This window comes from Trifolium pratense, linkage group LG4 (genome assembly GCF_020283565.1).
Source record: "Trifolium pratense cultivar HEN17-A07 linkage group LG4, ARS_RC_1.1, whole genome shotgun sequence".
Taxonomy (NCBI): domain Eukaryota; kingdom Viridiplantae; phylum Streptophyta; class Magnoliopsida; order Fabales; family Fabaceae; genus Trifolium; species Trifolium pratense.
The window spans coordinates 57,249,695-57,270,656 of record NC_060062.1 but is presented as its reverse complement, the minus strand read 5'-3'; the positions used below and the strand labels follow the sequence as shown (position 1 = coordinate 57,270,656).

Here is a 20,962-nt window from a genome sequence, read left to right as displayed (position 1 = left end):
GGTCGTCTCACAAGGACCTCTAATTTAATAATTAGTAAAAATAAGAACAATGAATAACACAATTAAATATGGGGTTTTGGGTTTGTTTAGATCGAAAGAGTATTAGAAATTCAATTGATAAAAAGACGATCAATCCATTGGTTTTAGGAAAACTTCGTTATGATTCTATCCTCGGTTCACATAAAATATTGTTTATATATTCATGCCTTGGTTGGTTTATAAGACCGATTATACAAGCGATAAACAGTTTATACGAATTCATTCGATTAAGCAAAGAATGTGTTCAACTAACCATGAGTAGTGAACAAGCGTCACTTAGAACACGGTTTGTATCATGACAGATTTCGACCAACCCTTTTTTGCTAAGCGCGAAAAAACCTATATCAATTCCTATTCGAACTAGTCATACAAGCGATGAATCAATCCGAAAAGTCTCACAATATATAACTCAAAATAGAGATTATGCATCACTATATTCGAGTTTCATAAATAAATAAAGAGCATGAATTGATAAGAGAAGACAGTAAATAAATAAACTAAATTACTATTAAGAATTGAACCTCAAGAAGTCATGAACGATGTTCCCGTATACCAATGAATCAACCTAGGGTTTTTAGGCTTCCATGAGAGCAAAGCAGCCCTTCTTTTCTATTTTGCGTGAATTCAGAATTTTTTGAAACCCTAGCTGTGTTTTTGCTTAAGTACTCATAGAAAATTGGGCTTAAAAAGCTACGGGTCGAAAAACATAAGTTTGACCTGAAATTACATTATTTTCATAAAGTCTGGAACATAAACGTAAATATTTGACTGCTTTGCACTCCGAACTGGGTTCTGGCCTTAACATGAAAGTTGTAGCTCTTTCTCTTATCTTTCCAACGTATATTCGCACACCTCAATCCGATACTCGTAGCTCAAGTTATGACCTGTAGAGTGAGCAGGATCAATATGCAATTAAATCCGAAAATTAATCAAAGAAATACATTAGAGCTCAATTATGACCCAAAGTTTAGAAACATGGTAAAAAGTTAATATTAGGCTAGAAAAGCTTCCAATATGCCAAAGTACAAAGCCATAAAATATGTGCCAAATTGCACTGATCAAATTCCCCCACACTTATTCTTTTGCTCTCCTGAGCAAAACTCAAGTTTAAAGACTAAAGTAAAACTTTTTTTTTTATTTTAAGAGATAACAAAGCATGATACAACGTCATAAGCAATCAACACATTCTAAGATTCAAGCTCAAACCATGGATTGTATTTCAAAGATTGGCATAACTCTTGTATATCAACTGTCAATGATAATCAAGCGTGTGTGTGTACTGCCTATTACTGTCAACCAAAGTCATGACATGATCCTTCTCAAAAACTACACAGTCAGGATACTAAGCTACCTTTTCTTTCCTACAACTCAGAGTTTGAGTTTAGATTTCAGCTTGAGGGGAAGCTATTCTTTTCTTGTTCTCACAGGCTTTTTGATTTTTATACGCAGGGATACCACTTAAGTTCATTTTAGTTATGCTTTAGGTGCTACTCTACCTTTTCACCTGACGGGATCTCACTTGTAATGAGTCCAACCTGTTACTCTAAATAGAGCACCCTACACAGCATTTGTTCCTCCAGTTTTAGGCACAGGAACTCAACATATTCATTATTGTTGTTCCAGTTTCGGGCACAAGAACTTATTCTATAATTAATTTTTTAAATTTTTTATTGTGTAGTATCCCATCATTTAATCTAGCCATGATCCTACAATCAAGTAATCCAGTTTTCCCCCAAACTTAGTCCTAATCATACCTCTTTATCGTATTCTATACTCAAACAACTTAGCTGATGACTGTGTATTTTAAAGATTTATCAAGCCACTACTAAGTTTGCAAGTTTTTCAGCAATTGTGCATTAAGGTGCAAAGATCATCATATCAAGTATGAAAACGAGAATTTCCAAAAATTTCACCAATCCTACAGCTATATTGCTCTAGTCCTAAAACATGTAACTACTCATAACACTTGCATGCATGCTAAATTTATTTTTATTTTATTATTACTATTTTTTTTTAATTGACAGAAAAATAAAATAACTAAATGTTCCCCCCACACTTAAAACATACATTGTCCGCAATGTATAACAATAAGCATAAAGTGAGAAAAGGAAGGAACACACCCGAGGAGCTAAGTTATAGCAGCTGGAAAGTCCATGTCCGGCGGTTTTGGTGGAGGCCTTTCTGCACTACGAACACATGAAACAAGAAAAAGCAAATAGCACGTGAGCTTGTATAATAGTACAGAATCCGGTGGCTTAGGAGGAATAACCAGCACATATAGTGAACCTGCATTAACAAAAGCATGGAAATCACAAAATCCACAATTAACTTGTGAGTCAGGTAAAATAGGTGGAAGAGATGCATAAATGGTGAAGGACAACTGCATATTGTGTGGCTTAATCCGAGGCTCCACCACCAATTTTTCTGCTATGGGCAATAGTTGCTTCCGACTAAAATCCACATTTTTTGTGTCAACTTCAAGAGTTATTGAATTTGTTTGAATTTCTGCACAAGTGGTTGTCGGCATCAAAATGTCTTCCCCTAAAATGACTGCACTGATCTCATGACAAACATTACAAACACCACATTCACAAGCAACAATTTCAAAAGATTTATCTACTTCAAGAGAAGTATATGATTCATCCAAATCAAAATTTTGTGGTGTAATATTCTCTTTCATGCATTCACTTGAGTTTGTGTTATTTATTTTATGTTCATCAGATGAAACAAACAATGTTTTAATGGGCTCACCTGAAGTTTCATCAACACTTGTATCACATTGCATTACCTCTAAGAGTGCAGCAGGTTGTACATCATCATGCAACATCTTCTTCTCTTGAATTAGATGGGCATTGGAGAATATTTGCTCAACTTGGACTGCTAAACTTTGAAGAGAGGATTGCATCCATTCATCCATTTGCTTATTATGTTCGGACATCTGCTTTATCAATTCTTCCAAACTAGGTTGTGGCTCAACCACCAATGAATCAATTTGCTGAAACTGTGGATGTGACCAAATAGGCTGCTCAGCAGGATATGAATTTTGTTCTTGATAGTATTGTCCTTGAAAATTACCTGCAAATTGCGTCTCACCACAAAAAGTATCTAAAAATATAGGACAATCATCACTAATATGAAAACTCGAAGAACAAATAGTACACATCACAGTTGGAATATAATTTTGATAGCAAGATTGTTGTTTTCTTGCATCCAAGCAATTTATGATATAAGCCAACTGGTCCGATGAATCTCCCATTTTTTTATTCGTTTTTTTTTTGTCTAAATAAAATGAAGAGAAAAATAAAAAACGAATCAAAAAAAATCTAAAAAAAATTAAAAAGAACACCTAAAATCTCTAAAAATCAAACAAATCTAAATATAATTTTTTAGGATCAATCTGAGATATCAACCGAAAATTAATTATTTTTCAGCTTCGCTGCAATATTCAACGTTAGAACCTGAAACACAACAAAAACTCACAAAACAAAAAGTGTTAGTAATGTTAGTTAGTTCTAAATTTTACTAATCCTAATCAGAGATCCCCGGCAACGGCGCCAATTTGATCACTGTCGTTTCGTGATCAAAATAAGTTTTAATTAAGAAAAGTAGTAACAAGGTAGTTAACCTTGGTCGTCTCACAAGGACCTCTAATTTAATAATTAGTAAAAATAAGAACAATGAATAACACAAATAAATATGGGGTTTTGGGTTTGTTTAGATCGAAAGAGTATTAGAAATTCAATTGATAAAAAGACGATCAATCCATTGGTTTTAGGAAAACTTCGTTATGATTCTATCCTCGGTTCACATAAAATATTGTTTATATATTCATGCCTTGGTTGGTTTATAAGACCGATTATACAAGCGATAAACAGTTTATACGAATTCATTCGATTAAGCAAAGAATGTGTTCAACTAACCATAAGTAGTGAACAAGCGTCACTTAGAACACGGTTTGTATCATGACAGATTTCGACCAACCCTTTTTTGCTAAGCGCGAAAAAACCTATATCAATTCCTATTCGAACTAGTCATACAAGCGATGAATCAATCCGAAAAGTCTCACAATATATAACTCAAAATAGAGATTAAGCATCACTATATTCGAGTTTCATAAATAAATAAAGAGCATGAATTGATAAGAGAAGACGGTAAATAAATAAACTAAATTACTATTAAGAATTGAACCTCAAGAAGTCATGAACGATGTTCCCGTATACCAATGAATCAACCTAGGGTTTTTAGGCTTCCATGAGAGCAAAGCAGCCCTTCTTTTCTATTTTGCGTGAATTCAGAATTTTTTGAAACCCTAGCTGTGTTTTTACTTAAGTACTCATAGAAAATTGGGCTTAAAAAGCTACGGGTCGAAAAACATAAGTTTGACCCGAAATTACATTATTTTCATAAAGTCTGGAACATAAACGTAAATATTTGACTGCTTTTCACTCCGAACTGGGTTCTGGCCTTAACATGAAAGTTGTAGCTCTTTCTCTTATCTTTCCAACGCATATTCGCACACCTCAATCCGATACTCGTAGCTCAAGTTATGACCTGTAGAGTGAGCAGGATCAATATGCAATTAAATCCGAAAATTAATCAAAGAAATACATTAGAGCTCAATTATGACCCAAAGTTTAGAAACATGGTAAAAAGTTAATATTAGGCTAGAAAAGCTTCCAATATGCCAAAGTACAAAGCCATAAAATGATACGAATCAGGGTGTGGTAACGGAAGCAAACAACCAATAACGAAGGTACTAGGTACCACCCTTATTAGTCGAATTCTATTAAGTGTTTTAGGTGTTTGTTTGTTGGGTTTTAGCGAAAACAGCAAGGAAATAAGCAATGTTAAACTACACCAATAGCCTAACACGAGATTAGCACTCAACACCAATTGAGCTAATCGGACTATTTTCAAGGCGACGCTTGCAAATAATCAGGCGAAAATTGTAGACACAATTTCTAATTGGACTGAAATGTTCTCGTTTATTGAATCCCCGCAAATGATCAAATTACATGCATATATGGCCGAAAAAACAGTAAGGCCTAATTAAACACAATAAAACTAGTAATAAAAATGCAATTAACTAGAAATAAAATGACTTAATGCAATCAGCTCATGATACTCCTTTTCCATGATTAATCACACGCCTATTTAAGGCCTTGAGTGTCCCATTTATGCTTCTTTTGTAACCATCTTGGAAAGGCTTTAAATGGCTGAATTTTATTTGTCTTAATTGATGAAAATGCTTAAAATAACCAAGTAATTAAACTCAGCCCTTGATGAGGATTCCAAACAGTCCCCACGCCATTAACTTCCCTTTGAATGTCACTTGTGTTGATTTTCAACTCCTCTTGGTCAATTTTCGTACCATCCCCTCCCCCTTTGAAAGGAATTGACCTCAATTCTTGAATACCATCATCATCTAAATACGGTGAGAGATCTCCAACATTTAAAGTAGCATGTACTCCATATTCTCCGGGCAAATCAATCTTGTATGCATTGTCATTGATCTTTGATATAACTTTGAAAGGACCATCAGCTCTAGGCATGAGCTTATTCTTTCTCTTGCTTGGGAATCATTCTTTTCTCAAATGGACCCACACAAGATCACCTTCATTGAATAACTTAGGCTTCTTATTCTTGGACCTTTGCTTGTAAACTTCATTCACGGCCTTGATTCTTTCTTGCACTTGCTTATGTAGCTTGATCATTGCTTTGAGTTTGGCCTCGGCATCTGGATGAACTAACTCCTCTTTTGGCATAACTATCAAATCCAATGGCAAGTAAGGATTCACACCATAAACAACTTCAAAAGGAGAATGATTAGTAGCATATGTAGGGGACCGGTTGTAGGCAAATTCAGCATGAGCTAGCTTCAAGTCCCAATCCTTTTGAGTTTTACTAACCAGACCACGCAGCAAAGTACCAAGAGTTCTATTAGTCACCTCGGTTTGTCCATCGGTTTGAGGGTGATGGGAAGTACTAAACAGCAACTTAGTACCTAATTTCCTCCATAATGTGTTCCAAAAATAACTCAAAAACTTTGAATCACGATCGGAAACAATAGTTTTAGGAACTCCATGTAAACGCACAATCTCACGAAAGTACAAATCAGCAACATTACTAGCATCATCTGTTTTGTGACAGGCTACAAAATGTGCCATCTTTGAAAACCTATCAACAACAACCATAATAGCATCTTTACCTCGCTGTGTACGGGGCAAAGCCACAATGAAATCCATGCTCACATCCATCCAAGGACCACTAGGCGTTGGCAAGGGAGTATACGCCCCTGGTTTGAAAGAACTCTTTGCCATATGACAAGTAACACACTTGCTAATGACTTTTTGCACATCTCCTAACATCTTTGGCCAATGAAAGTGTTCTTTTAAAATCTCCAAGGTCTTTGTAATGCCAAAATGACCAGCTAAACCTCCACCATGAGCTTCACGAACTAGTAACTCACGAATTGAATGCCTTGGGATGCAAAGCCGATTCTCCTTGAATAAAAATCCATCCTGCACTATGTACTTTCCAAATGCTCCATTCTCACAATTAGATTATATTTCACCAAAATCCACATCTTCTTTATAATAATCTTTCAAAGTCTCAAAACCAAGTAAGCGAGTTTCAAGAATTGAAATTAAAGCATACCTCCTTGAAAGTGCATCAGCCACCACATTACTCTTACCATCTTTGTATTTTGAAGAGAAATTAAAAGATTGAAGAAATTCAACCCATTTAGCATGCCTTGGACTCAACTTTTGTTGCCCATTGATATACTTCAAAGACTCATGATCTGAATGTAATATAAAGTGATTAGAACGCAAATAATGATTCCAATGATCAAGAGCTCTCACAATGGCATAGAACTCTTTGTCATAGGTGCAATAGTTCAATCTGGCTCCTCCCAATTTCTCCGAGAAATAAGCTATAGGCCTTTTGTTTTGTATCAAAACAGCCCCAATGCCAACTCCACTAGCATCACATTCAACTTCAAATGGTTGAGTGAAATCGGGTAAAGCTAAAACAGGAGCTTCACAAAGCTTTAACTTGATCAATTCAAAAGCCTTTTGTGCTTGTTCATTCCACCCAAACGCACCCTTCTTCAAACATTCGGTCATAGGACTTGCTATAGTGCTAAAATTCTGGATAAAGTGCCGATAAAATGATGCAAGACCAAGGAAAGATCTCACCTCCGAAACTGTTGTAGGGCTCGGCCAAGTCTTGATAGCATCCACTTTTGTTTGATCAACGGATACTCCATCTTTAGACACCACATATCCAAGAAACACCACACTTTCAACCAAGAAATCACACTTTTCCTTCTTCCCATATAGTTTTTGTGCTCTTAGGGTCTCAAAGATTTGTTTCAAATGAGTGAAATGCTCCTCAATAGATTTGCTATACACCAATATGTCATCAAGATAAACAACAACAAACTTACCCAAAAAAGGCTTGAGTACTTCGTTCATGAGCCTCATAAAGGTGCTAGGTGCATTTGTGAGCCCAAATGGCATAACTAGCCATTCATATAGACCATGCTTAGTCTTGAATGCCGTCTTCCATTCATCACCTTCACGCATTCTGATTTGGTGATATCCACTCCTTAGATCAATTTTTGAGAAGATAATCGTTCCATGTAACTCATCAAGCATATCATCTAGTCTTGGAATGGGAAAACGATATTTGATGGTTATGTTGTTCACCGCCCTACTATCAATACACATTCTCCATGATCCATCCTTCGTAGGAACCAACAATGTCGGAACAGCACATGGGCTCATTGATTCACGCACATAACCCATGCTTATCAATTCTTCAATTTGCCGTTGCAACTCCTTTGTCTCCTCTGGATTACACCTATATGCAGCCTTGTTTGGTAATGGAACTCCCGGAATTAGATCAATTTGATGCTCAATCCCACGGATAGGTGGCAAACCATTTGGTAGTTCACTTGGAAACACATCTTCATACTCACCCAAAACAGCCTCCAATTGTTGTTTAAGAGGAGTCTCTCCATCGTCTTGCTTAGCATTCTTTGCAACCAACATGTAGACTAATTCACCATTATCAATAGCATCCTTCACTTCATTTTCAGTAGCAAACATAGTGAGGCTAGGCCTTTTACCTCTTTTTGTAATCATGGAACGGACTTCATTTGACGCCATTGGTTTCAACACAATCCTCTTGCCATTGAAGTTCAATTCATGCTCATTGGACCTTCCTCTATGCGTGACATCCCTATCAAATTGCCAAGGGCGTCCCAAAAGTATGTGACTTGCATCCATAGGTACCACATCACACAAGATTTCATCAACATAAGATCCCATGGTTAGTCCCACACGCGTCTGCCTTGTAACATTTATGCTACTTCCATTGTCCAACCAATGTAGCGCATAAGGCTTAGGATGTTTTGTTGTGAGCAATCCTAATTTAGACACCATTTCAGTTGAAGCCGCATTGGTACAACTACCTCCATCCACAATGATACTACACCACTTATCTTTCACTTGACCCTTAGTGTAGAAGATTTGATTTCTTTGATCTCCTTCCACGGGTACAACCTTGACTTGCAAAGTTCTTAGCATCAAGGTATCATATATGGGAGGTCCATATACTTCTACCTCATCATCATCATCTTCAACAATTTCAACTCCATCACTTTCAATATTGCCACCAGATTCTTCTTCTTCCTTCATCAACTCATCACGCATGCTAATTGCTTCTCGGAGGGTCACAACTCGTTGATTAGGACAAGCCCTAGCAAAGTGTCCAAAGCCTTGACACTTGAAACACCTAACCTTTGACAGATTAGTCTCCTTGGCCGTGGCAATGGGTTGTTTAGGAGCGGCCTCACTTTGTTTCGGTTGATTCACCATTGGTTTAGTGTTAGGGGCTGGATTTGCACTACCCGACACACCTCCCTTGGACCAACCACTAGAACTCCCAGCATTATATCTACTCTTGTTTTGATTTTCAATCTTCAAACACAAGGTGCACAAAGTGGTGAAATCTGTGTAATTACATAGCTCAACAGCAAAAGCTATGTTCTTATTCAGCCCACGAAGGAAACGGCTCATTCTTTGCTCTTCATTTTCCTCCACTTCACCCATTAGGCATAGGTTCTCAAACTCATCAATGTATTCAGTGACACTCATTTTGCCTTGCACCAAATCTGCAATCTTTTTATACAAATTCAATCGGTGGTTTGATGGTACATATCTTTTGCGCAACTTCCTCTTCAAGGACTCCCAAGAGTGGATTTTCTCCTTCCCATCTCGTGTCCTTCTAGCCTTCAAACCCTCATACCACAACGATGCACTTTTGCTAAGTTTCAGAATCGCATATTTGCAACGTTTCTCATCATTAAGATCCTTGAAATCAAACATTCTATCAATCTTGCGCTCCCATTCTAAATAAACCTCCGGGTCTGCACTACCATTAAATTCAGGTAGTTCGGTGATTTTGAACTCATCCACGTTTGGACGTGGTTCACCCCTTCTAGGCCTCCATCGTTCATCTCTCATGTCAACGTTCCTTAAGGCTTCACGCAATTTGTCCATGAAATCATCACTGTTGAAATCCATTGTTGTCACGTAACACGGAATCAGAACCGTGCTCTGATGCCACTAATGATACGAATCAGGGTGTGGTAACGGAAGCAAACAACCAATAACGAAGGTACTAGGTACCACCCTTATTAGTCGAATTCTATTAAGTGTTTTAGGTGTTTGTTTGTTGGGTTTTAGCGAAAACAGCAAGGAAATAAGCAATGTTAAACTACACCAATAGCCTAACACGAGATTAGCACTCAACACCAATTGAGCTAATCGGACTATTTTCAAGGCGACGCTTGCAAATAATCAGGCGAAAATTGTAGACACAATTTCTAATTGGACTGAAATGTTCTCGTTTATTGAATCCCCGCAAATGATCAAATTACATGCATATATGGCCGAAAAAACAGTAAGGCCTAATTAAACACAATAAAACTGGTAATAAAAATGCAATTAACTAGAAATAAAATGACTTAATGCAATCAGCTCATGATACTCCTTTTCCATGATTAGTCACACGCCTATTTAAGGCCTTGAGTGTCCCATTTATGCTTCTTTTGTAACCATCTTGGAAAGGCTTTAAATGGCTGAATTTTATTTGTCTTAATTGATGAAAATGCTTAAAATAACCAAGTAATTAAACTCAGCCCTTGATGAGGATTCCAAACAGTCCCCACGCCATTAACTTCCCTTTGAATGTCACTTGTGTTGATTTTCAACTCCTCTTGGTCAATTTTCGTACCATAAAATATGTGCCAAATTGCACTGATCACTTATCTTATCCTTAAAACTCCTGATCAGATCAAATCTTCATTAAGTGTGCTCTTAAGTGGATTTCCATATATAGCAGATGCTCTCATTAAATGCGCGAGATTTCCTTAGCAAATATGATGTTGTAACATGTTTTCCAACATCTTGTTAGTATATTTGTTTTAGCAAAATTAAGCCAATTCAAATATCCAACAGATTCATTTCAATTTTGAAATTCAACATGCACTAATATGTGTTGTTTTTGAACAGGTTGCTCGAGAATTAGATCTGAGGTGGAAGAGAAAAATGACATAATTAACATGATTTTGCTTGAAAAAAGGTATCCATTTTTTCTCGATTATCTAGAAAGATTCAATCTTTTGCCAAAAGACTCTGTTTGACATCAATATTTTGAATTAGACCCATACTTCGTACTTTGCAAAGTGCGATAGCTTTCTCAAAAGATTTTCTATCGGTTGAATTATGAGCATCGTGGTTAAATGTTGCCTCGATGACTTAGACTAGATACCCTATATTTGATATGCCGGAGTGATATATTGACCCAAAATATATTCATTGTTATTGACTCTATAAATTATAATGTATTACACCATTATATCAAGGTAACAGTACGAGGATTTGTTTGATCCGAGTTTGTTATCAATGCTTGATATTTATACTTCCGTAGATTAATTTTATTTCTTTGTTTTTGATTAGAATCAGTTCATTTTGTTAACTTTTTTTTTAGGTTTGTTTATTTTCAGATTAGATTTATTCAAATCGGTAGTGTTTAGTATTTCGTATTGCTGATGCTCACTATGTGTTTGTTTGGTTGCTGATGAAATGTAGAAAATTGATTTTAACATAATCGTATTGTATTTTACGATCTATTAGTGCCCTATGACATTCCATAAGTAGGTTAAATGTATTTTTGTACTCTATTTTGATTATCCGGTTTATTGATTGTTTCTTATTTGTTTATTGTTTATTATTTGCAGTCTCATTACTAATTTCATATACTATTAGCTTATGCTTATACCTGTTTTATTGTTATTGTTATAAAGTAGTATTGGGCTTATGGTGGTCTGATTAGGGTTTATGGGTGGTCTTGGTCAAATCATCATGCCTATTGAAATGGATGAGTTTATATGCAACTCGTTTAACTTATCTCTTGCTCTGAAATCCCTTTGTTTAATGTCCAGAATCACTTTGGTGTTTTGTTCTCAATCCTTTATGCTTTCAACATGTTATTCGATATTTTTTCCTAGTTCTTTGTCCCTCGTATTACCCATTCTTAACATGATATTGAGAACATGCGTATGGTTATTGAGCTTTACCCGTTTTGCTGATTTAATTTATATATTGTTATGTGGTTTAGTTATAGTTTGCTGTTAAGTTCCCAGTAGCTTTATTACACATCTAACAAGTTTTTGTTGCTAGTTTGTGACTATTCTTTAGTTTTCATGCCTTTACTTATGCTACGTGTTCTGTATATTTAGTTTTCATGCCTTTACACAGATCCTATTAAATGCCCAAGCAGTGGATGGTGCTGTGAGAAAACAAGCTAAAGATAACTTGAAACAATTCCAGGAGCAGAATCTTCCAAGTTTCTTAATTTCAATATTTCTCACCTGGGTTTTCGATTTCAATTCTTAGCTATTCTTCTTTCAATTCTATTTTCTTTCCTTAGGATATTAGGATTTATTGTTTTAGGTTAATCTTTCAAAGTGGGTTCCTTGTTTTAGGATTTATAAAACTTTGGCAAAATGGGTTCTTTATTGGAAGACTATGCATTTAATTATAAATTCCCCCGATGCTTGTATTTGATTGCTTTAATTTCTTTATTGGAAGACTACACATTTAATTATAAATTCCCTCGATGCTTGTATTTGATTACTTTAATTTCTTTATTTGGAAGACTATGCATTTAATTATAAATTCCCTCTATTTATTTAGAGATATACAAGTATAGTACTTTGAACCTTCCTCTAATAACTTGAGCTTTTAGGAAAATTAATCCTTGATATATGATTCTAATTTTCAGTGAAAGTCTATGATATGGTTTTTTCTTGTATTGTAAAATTACGTAATGGATCCCTTATCCAATCTAACTTTTTCCTTCCTTGCTTACTTTCCAGAATCAAGACGACAATGATCTCATGGCTTACTAGCTGTCAAATACATCTGCACTATTGTTTCTGCTCCAACAAAGTTTAAAATCCGGTTGTTCAAATGACGCGACCTGATGAGAATCGCGGAGCGGTTGGAACAAAACAATTGTTGTGATGATAGAGGTGGTGGAAAGACGCCACAATCGGGATGGAAAAACGGATTGATAAGTCGTGAGGACGCCACAACCGGCTATGGAGGCTCCGGTTGATAAGTCAAAGATTAGCGTCATGGCAAGCCGATAAGCTCAAAATGAGGTTCAGAGAACCAAAGAGAATAAATCTCATATTTTTACTCAATCCAAATCTTTTTAAGCAAGAGTTACATGCCTCCTATATATAGGAATGACTTATGATGATGTAATAAGCAAAAAGTAACTCCTAAGAAAACAAAAGGATTTCAGCCACTAACTATCATGATAGTGGGCCTGAATTATTACAAGGAAAATGGAAAATAAAAGAAGAGATAGTGGTGCTCTTTTATTGCTTGGTGCACCACTTTCATATGCTTAGTGGAAGAGCTCTTCATTTTCCACTATCACATGCTTGAATGATAATCTTCAACTTTGGTTCTTTTTATTCCATGACCGAAATAATTCTTCTTGTTAAGGGATAGAATTTTAGGATCACATCACAACCCCAGTTAGAAAACCACCAAATCCAACATCCCTCTTTTGCAGAATGACTATGGTAATAATCTTACAGTGTTTGTAATCTATTATCCCTTTGCCACTTAAGATTTCATATTTATTTGTTACCTGAATTGCAGGTTTTCGGTCATCTCCTTATGCCAACCTTCCTGCCCGATTGGAGGTTGTACGCAAAGTAGAGGCTATGTATCCTGCTTTGCTTTTCAAGCAACAACTCACGGCCTATGTGGAGAAAATATATGGTATCTTGCGGGACAACTTGAAGAAAGAGTTGTAATCATTTATTTCATTATGTATCCAGGTATTTTGAATACAATTGTTTAACTGAATCTGAATGGAATAAGTAATGTTGAATGTCTGATAGATATTGATTTGTAAAAGGTATGATTCTTGTACTGATTCAAATATGTAATGAAGCAGGAAAAGATATTTGTTTATATTAATGGAATAAAAAGGTTCAAGTACATAGAAGGAATTGCAGGGAAATAGAAAATAACAAACTGCTAGTACTGTCTAACAGCCCTGAGCACTAGGTGCTCCCAAAGCACTATCACTAGTGACCCCACTTTCAATAATAGAAATTCTAAGATGATTCTTCTCAATCATTGACAGCACATAAATACTGCAACTCCTAGGCCACGTCATTATTCTTTCCTTTTGTCTTTTTCCTAGCATAGAATTTCCACACTCTTGGCTTGGGCCCAAATTCTTCTAAGCCCACTTCTGTGTTCGTATCTCTATCAACTCCCTCCTCCTTAGAAAATGCCTTGTCCTCAAGGCAAAATTGAGGAAACTGACCACGCAGAATTTCATTGTTCTCCCAAGTCACATCTTCAACAGGCTTATTTTTCCATTGGACTAAACTCTGTTGTATTTCAGCATCACCCTGCATAATAGATCTTGTTCCCAGAATCTTATCTGGATAAATACCATCTTCTTCAGCTATTTCCAAGTCTTTTTGGTAACTCACCCTGTGCTTGGTAATTCCCTATAGCACGTTTCAGTAAAGAAATATGGAATACTGGATGTATTCTTGACTCTGGTGGCAGATTCAATTTGTAAGCTACAGCACCTATTTTTTTAATAATTTGAAAAGGTCCATAGAACCTAGCAGCCAATTTCTGATGCATTCTTCTTACTACTGAATGTTGTCTATGAGGTCTTAGTTTCAGAAAGACCCATTCCCCTTCTTCAAAAGATAAATCCCTTCTCTTTTTATTAGCATAAATGGCCATCTGCTCTTGAGCCCTAAGAAGATGTAGTTTGAGTTGACTCAAAGCTTCATCCCTTTCACTCAATTCTAAGGCCACTGCTGTAACGACCCATTTTTCGTATTTATATTTCTTAAATGTTATTTGATTTATTAATTGGCTTTTAATTATTTTTAGTGATCGACGAATAATTAGTAAGCGCGAAACCTTTTAGTTTTGGGCTTGCTTGGGCGTGAGAACCTTATGGGCCTAAGCCATTGGGCTTGGTTCATGACCCATAGAGAGTAGTATAAGTACCAAGTCAAACCAATGAATAGTATCACAATTTATTTTCTTTGAGAAGATTAGAAGAGTTAGTAAGCTAGAGCACAGCAAAAACCCTAGGAAGAGGGAGAGAGATCACAAGCAAGAGAGAAGAGGAAAGGCTTGGATCATCATCTTTGCTAAGGTAAGAGATTAGAATTCATGATTCTTGAGTGACCAAGAGAGGGGAGATTGTCTATATCTCCATTCCCGAACTCTCTCACTCAATTTCTTTTAGGTTTTGAGAAGTTTTTGTATGTGTGTGTGTGATGTTCTTCATCATCACTTTGTATGTGTTAATCACTAGCTTGATTCCATGAACAATATGTATGTGTTTGAATCATGTTTGAAAAGTTTATGAAAGTTGCTTAAAACCCAAGAAATTGGCATGATTTTGATTGTTTGATGTATTTGGATGTTTGGAAGGGATGATTAATGTTCCTTGATATCATATATGCTTGGAATTGTTGTTTAAGAGAATTTATAACATGTTTGAATGAATTTTTGGTTGGATTCAATGTTAAACCGCCTTTGGAAAACTCACAGGAAATGCACGGTCGCTGAGCGAACTTGCAGCGAGCTTTAGCGAGCGTGTATGTTCTTGAGTGGTCGCTGAGTGAGGCTTCAGCGAGAGATAGCGACCAGCTCGCTGACTCTCGCCAGTGCTCGCCAGGGATCCCATGACCACTGCCGTTTGGTCGCCAGTGTTCGCTGATTCTCGTTGAGCGAAGGGAACTGATTTTCCAAATTTTGTTGTGGAGTCCTATAATTTATTTGGGCTATTGGGGTATGTTTCCTTGGTATTATAGAGTATTACCAAAGCGTAAAATATATGATTCGTACGTGTATGCAATAAGTTGCAGTTTAAAGTGAGTAATGTGATGTTTTGACATTAATTTGTAATGTTAAGTGAATGTGTTAGGATTGTGTTCCCGCATTCATAAAAGAGTAGCTTCGAGCTAGAGGATATCATATGGTTGATATGTGCATACATACATGCATTCATGATTGTATGTGAACATTGGAAACTTGGGTTCCAATAACGAAAATGGATTATGTGTCCATAATGAAGCCGAGGATCGGATTAGATGAATCCATGAGTCCAGAGCTGCTATCCAACAGGATATAAAACTGTGTTGGCTTATCCAAGGGAGATAAGATGGTTCGGTAAGTTCCGACATATCCAGCAAGATATAAAACTGTTCTTGGTCCACCGTTGGTGAGACGCCTTGGTACCACATGCATTTAGTCATGTCTAAGGATGGCATGACAATGAATTAATTGGCATTAGATTGCATTAGGGTAGATGCACATTTACTTGGTAATTGTTATGTGACATTACTTGACTGGTTTTGACGTGTTTGCTGTAAGTAGCATACTAGGTAAATTCCTATGTATTTAATACTGTAATTGTATGGCGTGAGTTAGAATATGTATGATAGTTCAAAAGTGTAAGGCCTTTCTTATACTCGTATGATATGCGATTATGTTTTTCTAACTCTCTGCTTTGTGTTATTTGCTGGACCTTTGGGGGTTCAGATATTCAGGCTGAGGACTGTGCCGACGATTAGACTGCTGTTTTTAGCTTGCTGTTGAAGTATCTTTTGGTGAGGAGACTTAGCATAGATTTCTCCTTTTAGGGCTAGCTTTTGGTTAGAGTTTATAAATAGTAATTGCTCTGGTAATGTAACATCGAGTCGGGGATTACGCTTGGCTTTCATCGTATATCGGTGTTACCTTTTTGTTATGCTAGTTCTTGTATAAGAGACATCCTTTTTAAGGGTAGTATGGGTCAGGGTGTTACAATAGTGGTATCAGAGCAGGTCGGTTCGTGTGAACCAATTAGGACTTTTCTTTTCCCCGTATGAGCATGTGTAGGGAACACTGTTAGTACTTTCTAACGTCTAGTTGTGATTCGTTTAGGAATCATGGCTGCTGCGAGAACGAATGCCCAGATTGCGGAGGCTTTGGCCGCACTCACCAACATAGTGGTTAGAGATCATCAACCTGGAAGAGAGGTAGAGATGAGGTTGGAACGGTTCATGAAGCAGAAACCGCCAACATTTACCGGAGGTTACAACCCGGATGGAGATTACAAGTGGCTGGAGGAACTTGAAATAATTTTTGAAGCAATGGATTGTTCCGAGGAAGGGAAGACAACCCTTGGAACATATGTGTTGCGCGAGGAAGCGAATGTGTGGTGGAAGAACGCCAAGTTGAGGCTAGGACCCGGTGGTATGGCTATACCATGGGCAATGTTTAAAAGGGAATTTTTGGTTAAGTATTTTCCTGTTGATGTGAAGAACAAGAAAGTGGTGGAATTCATGGAACTAAAACAGGGGAATATGACGGTAGCTGATTATGCCGTCAAGTTTGAGACGTTGTGCGCATTTAGTCCGCATTACAACACTTTTGAAGCGGAGGACGACAAGTGCGTGAAGTTTGAAAGTGGTCTACGTCCAGACATCAAGCATATGATCGGATTTTCACAGATAAGGGATTTTGCGACCCTTGTGAACAAGAGTAGGATCTGTGATGAAGATGGTAGGGCAAAGGTGAACTACTACAAGGCCGTGAACGACCGAAAAGGCAAAGGACAAGAACGCGGGAAACCTTATGATAACCGCGGTAGAGGTAATACAAGTGGTGGTAAGAAGCCGGTGAATGGAAGTTGTTATAACTGTGGAGGACGTGGTCATATGTCTTATGATTGCCCGAAGAGAGGGGATAGGTGTAAGAATTGTGGAAGGCTGGGCCACAAGACCGAAGCTTGCAGAGGAAAAGTGGTGTGTTTCAACTGTGGTGAGGAAGGCCACAAGAGTCCGACTTGTAAGAAGCCCAAGAAGGTGATGGGCAAGGTGTTTGCTTTGAGTGGAGAGGATGCTAGCCAAGAGGACAATCTCATTAGAGGTACGTGTTTCATCTATAACACTCCTTTAATTGCGATTATAGATACGGGAGTGACGCATTCTTTTATTTCTTTAGATTGTGTGAAGCGTTTGAGTGTTCCAGTAACGGATATGACGGGTGGGATGGAAATAGAAACTCCTGCTAATGGTTCAGTAATTACTCGACAAGTATGTCGTAATTGCCCCGTAACCATTTTTGATAGGCACTTTGGAATGGACTTAGTGTGTATTCCACTTAGTGGTATGGATGTAATTTTTGGTATGAATTGGTTAATCTTTAATCGAATTCATATCAACTGCTGTGAGAAGGCCGTTGTTTTTCCGAAACCAGAGGAGAATTTACAGTTGATGAGCGGGAAAGATGTGTCAGAATCATTGAATGAGCATGCCGAGATGTTCATGATGTTTGCATCATTGAAACTCGAAGGAGGAGTTAAAGTGGAAGAGTTACCAATCGTTTGTGAATTCCCAGATGTGTTTCCGGATGATATATCTGACGTGCCTCCAAAGCGAGAGGTAGAGTTTTCTATCGACCTAGTACCTGGAACTAGTCCGATATCGATGGCGCCGTATCGAATGTCAGCGTCAGAGTTGAATGAGTTGAAGAAGCAACTTGAAGAGCTGCTTGAGAAGAGGTTTGTTCGGCCGAGTGTTTCGCCATGGGGAGCACCTGTTTTGTTGGTAAAGAAGAAAGATGGAAGCATGAGATTATGTATAGACTATCGTCAGTTGAACAAAGTGACGATCAAGAATAAATATCCACTTCCGAGGATAGATGATTTGATGGATCAACTAGTTGGAGCTTGCGTGTTTAGTAAGATCGATTTGAGATCCGGATACCATCAGATTAGAGTGAAGACGGAAGACATACCTAAGACTGCATTCAGGACGAGGTATGGGCACTACGAGTATTCAGTTATGCCGTTTGGTGTGACCAATGCACCCGGAGTTTTCATGGAATATATGAACCGAATTTTCCATTCATTTTTGGATAGATTCGTGGTGGTGTTCATCGACGACATTTTGATTTACTCGAAATCCGAGGAAGAGCACGAAGAGCACTTGAGGATTGTTTTGCAAGTCTTGAAGGAGAAGAAGTTGTATGCCAAGTTGTCGAAGTGTGAATTTTGGATGAAAGAGGTGAGTTTCCTAGGGCATATAATTTCAAGTGGAGGAATCGCGGTAGATCCTGCGAAGGTTGACGCTGTGTCACAGTGGGGAACGCCGGAATCTGTTTCAGAGATTAGAAGTTTCCTTGGTTTAGCCGGTTATTATAGAAGATTCATCGAAGGTTTTTCGAAGTTGGCTTTACCGTTAACCAAGTTGACAAGGAAAGATCAAGCATTTGTTTGGGATGGTAATTGTGAGAAGAGCTTCCAAGAGCTCAAGAGAAGATTGACTACTGCACCCGTGTTGATTTTACCCGATGCCAAAGAGTCGTTCGTCGTGTATTGCGATGCTTCGAAGTTAGGACTTGGCGGAGTGCTTATGCAAGGGGGTAATGTGGTAGCATATGCTTCAAGGCAACTGAAGGTTCATGAGAGAAACTATCCAACGCATGACTTGGAGTTAGCCGCAGTGGTGTTTGCTTTGAAAGTATGGCGACACTACTTGTATGGATCAAGGTTTGAAGTTTTCAGTGATCACAAGAGTCTGAAATACTTATTCGACCAGAAGGAGTTGAATATGAGGCAACGAAGATGGCTCGAATTCTTAAAGGACTACGATTTTGGATTGAGTTATCACCCCAGAAAAGCCAATGTGGTGGCCGACGCATTAAGTAGGAAAACTTTGCATATGTCATCGTTGATGGTGAAAGAGTTAGAGTTGATTGAAGAATTCCGAGACTTGAGTCTTGTGTGTGAGGTTACTTCTTCAAGTGTAAAGCTTGGAATGTTAAAATTGACGAATCCTTTTCTCGAGGATATTAAAGAAAGTCAGAAATCGGATAAGAAATTGATGGAGAAGATGGTACTCATCAATGAAGGCAAGGAGACCAATATCAAGATTGACGAAAGTGGAGTCATGAGATTTCACGGAAGAGTTTGTGTACCGGATGTACCCGAATTGAAGAGAATGATCATGGAAGAAGGTCACAGAAGTGGTTTGAGTATTCATCCTGGAGTAACCAAGATGTATCAGGATTTGAGGAAGTTATTTTGGTGGCCGGGAATGAAGAGGCAAATTTCTGAATTTGTTAATTCATGCTTAACTTGTCAGAAATTGAAGATTGAGCATCAGAAGCCGTTTGGTTTGTTGCAACCAATGTTTATACCAGAATGGAAATGGGATAGCATTGCAATGGATTTTGTGGGAGGTTTACTGTAACACCCAAACCCGTTATTTAATTAACTCTGCCTTTATAAAATCTTTTTCGAAAATACGCAGCGGAAAAATTGAAAATCTGATTATAAAGCGCTGGTTTGAATATCACAAAATACAAAATCCTCCGCATCAACACGATGCGTTATAAGTTATACAAAACCAATACTTTTCACCAAGAATAATTCTTATATGAAAACATAAGCAATTACAGAGTAATTTTCTAAAGGAATTTATATATATATATATATATATATATATATATATATATATATATATATATATATATATATATATATATATATATATGTGTACAAAACCCCTTTTCTCCCCGTGTCACAATCAGAGCGGAGCTTTGTAACACCCCGAACTAACTACCCTTAAAAGACGTGATCTTAAAAACTTTTTAAAGATAAGTAGCCGGAGCGCTACGGAAAACATTTTATAAAACGATCGTGCACATGACACGAAACGTCGCAGCGGAAAACATTATATAAAGGATTTTCAAAGCAATGAACAAAATAGTTCAAAAGATAATTCATCTACATAAAACATAAGTTAAGATGTTCGCATCGATATACGACGGAATACAAACGTTCCCCGACTCGATGTTACAAATTACCAGAGCACTAATATACATCACAACCCAACTAAACTTAACAAAACTATACAAAGGTAGCCTACACTAGCTCCTCACCAAAAGTGCTCCACACCAAAACGATCTACAGCTAAAGCTCGATCGAAACCTCGACCTGAATACCTGAACCCCCAAAGGTCCAGCACATAACAAATAGGTAGAGAGTTAGTAAACATAATCACATACATACGAATATAGAAACGCACCTATATTCAACCTATCACGTATTACTAACTCACACACATGCCTCAATAAGCAATACACCAGATAACACATACTCACAAATACACAACCAGATAGTTTCACGTCGTTTCGGACAACACAAAGAACTCACGTAACACATAACACATAATTGCACATTTACTCAAATGCGACTAATGCCAAACATTCAATGTCATGCCAACCTAGAC

The 20,962-nt window shown here is 37.3% G+C and overlaps 1 protein-coding gene across 1 annotated transcript; it reads left to right on the top strand.

Annotated features, from left to right (window-relative positions):
• The first annotated feature begins 17,029 nt into the window (after positions 1-17,029).
• LOC123923002 lies at positions 17,030-19,250 on the top strand. Its single transcript, XM_045975650.1, has 2 exons — positions 17,030-18,293; positions 19,219-19,250. The coding sequence occupies exons 1-2, from the start codon at positions 17,030-17,032 to the stop codon at positions 19,248-19,250; spliced, it is 1,296 nt and encodes a 431-aa protein (XP_045831606.1).
• The last annotated feature ends 1,712 nt before the right edge of the window (positions 19,251-20,962 follow it).

Bases quoted from the DNA above. Each gene is read 5' to 3' on its own strand.
- LOC123923002 (XM_045975650.1), top strand. From the start codon at position 17,030: ATGACGGTAGCTGATTATGCCGTCAAGTTTGAGACGTTGTGCGCATTT. The intron at 18,294-19,218 runs GCATGAGATTAT...GTATGGATCAAG, and splicing joins GGTAAAGAAGAAAGATGGAA to GTTTGAAGTTTTCAGTGATC.